Source organism: Seriola aureovittata, chromosome 10 (assembly GCF_021018895.1).
Source record: "Seriola aureovittata isolate HTS-2021-v1 ecotype China chromosome 10, ASM2101889v1, whole genome shotgun sequence".
Classification (NCBI taxonomy): domain Eukaryota; kingdom Metazoa; phylum Chordata; class Actinopteri; order Carangiformes; family Carangidae; genus Seriola; species Seriola aureovittata.
In genome coordinates, this window is record NC_079373.1 from 23242890 (window position 1) to 23248390 (window position 5501).

At 46.6% G+C, this 5501-nt stretch overlaps 1 protein-coding gene across 1 annotated transcript; it reads left to right on the forward strand.

Moving 5' to 3' along the window:
- The first annotated feature begins 596 nt into the window (after positions 1 to 596).
- On the forward strand, positions 597 to 5261 carry rassf10a (Ras association domain family member 10a). Its single transcript, XM_056388152.1, has one exon. It carries the CDS (start codon positions 1097 to 1099, stop codon positions 2537 to 2539), a length of 1443 nt encoding a protein of 480 aa, XP_056244127.1. The 5' UTR covers positions 597 to 1096; the 3' UTR covers positions 2540 to 5261.
- The last annotated feature ends 240 nt before the right edge of the window (positions 5262 to 5501 follow it).

Consider the following 5501-nt stretch of genomic DNA (forward strand, 5'->3'; position numbering starts at 1 on the left):
CTGTAATGATATAACAAGAGTATGAGATTGTCCTGTGAGGGTTGGTTGATGATCAAACATGTTAAGTGCAGAAACCCAGGGGGAAATGTGGCTCTGTGAATATAGACGGAGTAGCACTGCTCAAAACAAAACATGAAGTTCAGACTTTACTTCTTGTGCTGACTAAGATTTTGTTGGTGTAGCTGCATTAAATCTCATTTAGTAGCACTTATCAATGTTGAAGTCTAAACACTCTTGACCTTTAACCTTGAGGACACACCACCAGGAGGAGCAAGCTGCTGATAACTTGGGCAAACCAACAAAAGGTGTTTTTTCCATCGAGAGCCTTCAGCTTCAGTTCTCCATGTTTGTGGAACTACACAGTGGAGTATATGAATGCTATTCTTGGTGTGATAATGGTGATAGAACAGAGATGTTCAGTCTGTGCAACATGGACACATAAATTTTAATTAATTGATTCAAATTATGCAGTCAGCATGAGGCTGCCTTCAGCTCAAACTCAACAGATACTGCATATCTTAGTACATGATTCCCTGTGTGTTTATGTGTGTGTGTGTGTGTGTGTGTGTGTGTGTGTGTGTGTGTTAGTGACAGAGAGACAGGCGAATGGAGAGGCAGGGAGGCGTTTCCCAGCTGTTACAGCCCCCTCCTGTTCTGTCCCACGCAGCAGAGCAGCTTGTCCTGTCACAAGGACGCACCTCTCCTCCTCTCCTCTCCTCTCCTCTCCGGAGCAGCGCGCAGGGCTGAGATCAATCTGCCGGGCAGAGAGGGATGAGGTCCCGGCAGGCAGCCTGGGAGCAGACCACTGAGAAAATAAATGGATGTAATATTTCAACGCTGATGGTTCTTCAAGGCCTATCGGGGTTATATGTTGGGACTTGTGAGTGTATCTAAAGTGGGAACTTCAGAAAGCAGCGACGGAGCGCAGAGTTTGTTTTTGGATCATTCTTTTCCCGATCGTTATGTTTAAATTAACAACAAACGTGGTCAGAAATCTAAAGACTAGTTTTGTCTTTTTTACTTTCTGAGTGTCCACCGGCAGACTGACTTACAGGCTTCCCTGAAATAACTTTTTTCTCTCGGAGTTGAGCCGGAGATGGATCCAGAGGAGGGGAAGATCTCGGTGTGGGTATGCCGGGAGGAGAAGCTGGTATCCGGGCTCACAAAGCGAACCACCTGCGCCGACGTGGTCAAAGTCCTGCTGGAGGACCAGAACCTGCAGCAGGGCACCTCGGCCGCGATGCTGTCCGGCTCCCCCCAGTCCTACTGCGTGGTGGAGAAATGGAGGGGCTTCGAGAGGATTTTACCGAACAAGACTAAAATCCTCCGGCTGTGGAGCGCCTGGGGAGACGAGCAGGAGAATGTCCGCTTTGTCCTGGTCAAAAACGAGGCATCGCTGCCCAACAATGGGCCCCGCAGCGCCGAGGCCCGGGTGGTCCAGAGCCGAGAGAGCGGCGGTCCGGGTGGCGTGCTCAAGGGCACCGCCAGGACCTGCTGGACCGCAGCGGCCGCTGCCGCCAACCTGTCCCAGGAGAAGCAGAGGCGGATAGTCAGGAAGGCTTTCAGGAAGTTGGATAAGATGAACAAAAAGAAAGAGCAGACAGTTTGTAAAGATAAGTGTTCCGTGGAGAAGATGGAGACGCTGGTCCACCTGGTGATCTCCCAGGACCACACGATCCGCCAGCAGATCCAGAGGATCAAGGAGCTGGACCGGGAGATCGAGCGCTGCGAGGCGAAGGTGCACTTCGACCGCATCAAGAGACACGGGGTGAACTATGTGCAGGACACATACATGGTGGACGCCTCAGTGGAGGCTCCTGCCTCGTCGGACTGTAAGCGCAAAGCGGAACGGCAGGACGCGCGATGTACCGCGGAGGCGCTCGCGCAGTTTGAGGAGTACGCGCGTCGTTGCGAGGAGGTGATCCGGCTGCAGGAGGAGCTGACCGAGCGCGAGGCGCTCGTGGAGAGCATCACCGGGGAGATCCAGGAGGAACTCAACCGGCGGTGGATGAAGCGGCGGCGCGAGGAGAAAGGAGTGGAGGCGGCAAAGGACACAGACAGTGTCGCGGAGGAGACGTGCCTTGCCGCATCTGCCGCTCCAGATGTGGAACCAGATGTTGAGAGTCTGTCTGAGAACGAGGTCGCGCTGGAGGAGGAGAGGATCAAAACCCAGCTGGACACCAGTCTGTACATTGGCCTGCGGCTGAAGACAGACCTGGATGCCATCAGGGGGGACTTGGACCTGAGTCTGGCACTCTGGGAGACCAAGGAGAGTGAACTGCTGGACCTGTTGGCCAAAGTTGAGACCATGGAGATAGAGCAGGTTAACAACAAGGGGACTGATGATGATAAGGAAGAGCTGGGTGCAGTGAGTGTTGAGACTGAGTCTGCATCGTCAGAGAAGAGCGGCGGCTGGGTGGAGCAGGCAAGAGGTCTCTCCAAGTCCTGCAACACAAACGACGAGGACTCGGACACAGGCCTGAGCTCCATGCACAGCCAGGACTCTGACAACCCACCTGTGTGCGAGTCGCTGGTATAGACTCACTTTGTTTGGAAGCAATTCAAAGCCACAAACTCAGGGGCAGAGAAATCAGTGTTGGCAATACTGGGAGACGGTCTTCCTACTCTAAGCGCACCTCAGTATGGACACTGTAATTCTATAGCAATAATTTCTATATGTAGTCGTTGCACAATAAGCTAGGAGGGACAGCATGCTTAGAGGTTTGATAGGCCTTGCTGCTCCATAGCTGACCTTTGACCTCCATGAGGAGGTCAACAAAGTACCACTTATTAGGAGAAATAGCCTAGAAGAGTATTATAACAAGCCACTTACTATCTGTAGTCCTTAAACTAACGCTGAGGTATTGTTGATCACTGGTTTACAAAGAGTTAACAGCAGCTTGCAGTCTGATAACCTGCTGAAGCAACTGAAGGGTACAGTGTTGTTTCAAGGGCACACTGTACACAGGACTATTGGCCAGAAATGGACAGATTTCCTTTAAAAGGTCAACATCAAGTCTACCTTAATGCACAGTAAATTACAGTCTGCTATCCATCTCTATGTGGATTGACAGGACAGCTACAAACATGCTATCAAAGCTCTTTCAGTCGGACAAGAATCAGTTCTCTGTTGTCCCTTTAAAACAAGACTGACATTTATAGAAATCATAGCCACTCAAAACGACTACCAGAACTGCTTAGTATTCAGTATTTTATTGTGAATAGGAGCTGATGGACCACTTGATATTGTCCTCAGTATAAATGTAACGTCTGTCTCTCAAGCACAAAAAGTCATAATTATTTATGTTCTAGAGCCGTGCGGAGTATCATCTGCTGCTTTCTGTCTGTGCTCTGCCTGGTCTTTCACATGTTGGGTTTAAACATGAAACATTGAATTCCTATCTCAGCCTGTTAGTGGCTGGTTCTCGGTTGTTTAAAGGAATGGTTAAATAATTTGGGGGAGCTTATTCACTTTCATCTTCTCATCTGAGTCTTGGCAAAACAGTGAATATTTCGTTAAATGATGCTTCAGAGCAGTGGTTCCCAATGATTTTGGCTCATTCCCCTTTAAAGCAACACAAAGTCACATCAAAAGTTCCATATGTCTATGAGCTCTCTTTTTTGGTTTTTCTTTCATAAGTTGTTCTCTTGTGATTGATCTTGTGATTGCTCAGGTTTAACTTTTGACCACCTTTAGGGGTCATGACCCCCAAGGTGCGAACCACTGGTTTAAAGCAGGGCACTTGCTTAATTAAAGGGGTACTCCAGCAAATTAGTATTTCACTTCCATAAAGGTGAGGGACTCGCAAGAGAAAAATTAAAGCTGAAGTCTTTAGTCCGAGATATCCTGAATCTTAGTTCATAGAGTGGGTTAAGCTCCAAAAACACTGTATCCTACATTTCCCATAATGCAATTTGATAGCATTTCTAATCAGACTCCCCCGCTTCCTAAATGGCTTCCTCTTTCAAATCTCACACTTCCAGATTTTTCTAACCCAGGGTTTCTATTAGAAAATAAAAAAGCTTTAGATAAACATCTGATAACCCCTATGATGTCATCAGGGTTACTTTTTCAAACTGTCACTCCCTTTAGAGCAACATAAGATGTTACACAGCTGTTTTCACAGGCAGATAAGTGTCTCTCACATCGACTGAACTGAATTGTGTACAATTGGTGGAGTGTCCCTTTAAATCTGGGTTTTGACCATTGTTCTGGCTTTAGTGTGGCGGTTCTGATGGCGGCTTGTTTCCCTGAAAAGCATCTTATTCAACCAGCAAAGCAAAGTGGACGGACACAAGAAGCCTCTTGTTTATATCACTGTTTAAGTTAAGAAATTATTTGTTCCATTAGTAGAGAATAAGATAAGAGAAACTAACGCACCGGGAACACAAACATGAGTCTGCACAATAGATACCCACGATCTACAGTTCGAATTCTATGTTTCTTGTCTCAGCAACAAATTTATGCAAACATCTTATGGAAAGCAAGATGAAATTTACATCGGAAGTCACATGTTTTTGGCCTCCATTGTATAATTCTCATTTCCAGTGCTGAGAAAAATGTGCTATTTACAAATACGCCCTTTTATCCGGCTCTAAACTGTTGGCAGGCCTGAATCTCTGAGTCCATCTGTGGGTACAAACACCTGTAACACTGGATGTTAAGATGCTTTTGGGAGAAACGACCCCATTAAGTAATCCCACAGCCCATGCATCTCTGAACGCTGTGACATTACGAGGAACTATTTTAAGCTCCAGTCCACTTTTTACATCCCGAAAATAGTTGCTGCAAAGTCGTATTAGCCGGTCTTCGTGGTGCTCTCTTCCAGGAACTGCACAGAGAAAATAAAGCAGAAGCAAAGCAGAGGACATTATTTTCAGATAATCCTTCGACTAAATCAATCACTGTATTTTTGTCGGGCTGTTGTGATGTCACATCTTGCTATGTTTGACTTTGTCCAACCGTAAAATGGTGAAAAGTAATACCCTTGTAACACCTAGAAGAGACTGATGATATTGTTTCTGTGGATTTAGCCGTTAGCTGCAGCCATATACCAAAATGACCTGTGTGTAGCTACTTCATGTCGCTCGATCAGGGACTGTTTTGGGCTTCATTGTCCGTGACATTCAGCAAAGCTTCTCCTAGATCAGCAACTCCGAGGCTACAGCAAGAGAAATCAGATGCACCGTGGCTGCATCGTGACACCAGTCAACACGTTATTACACATGACTGTTAGTGTTGAAATAAACAGCAAAACCTACTTGGCTCATAGTGTGGCTTTATTCAGTGTGACTTGCATGACATAAGAGTATTTTTATGTGTAAAGAGTGGAGTTAAGAGACGACTTCCCATTTCGGCTAAACATCTTTTCATGTATAGTTTCTGGAAGAATAAGATAGTCTTGCATACCTCTAGACTGCAGAGCCTGACAGTGAAAGGCGTGTGTGAATGTGAGTGTTTTTGTGTATGTGCATATTGCCTGTCCCGTCATACTAGTCAT

Excerpts from the sequence above, each read along its gene's own strand:
- rassf10a (XM_056388152.1), top strand. The coding sequence starts at position 1,097 with ATGGATCCAGAGGAGGGGAAGATCTCGGTGTGGGTATGCCGGGAGGAG.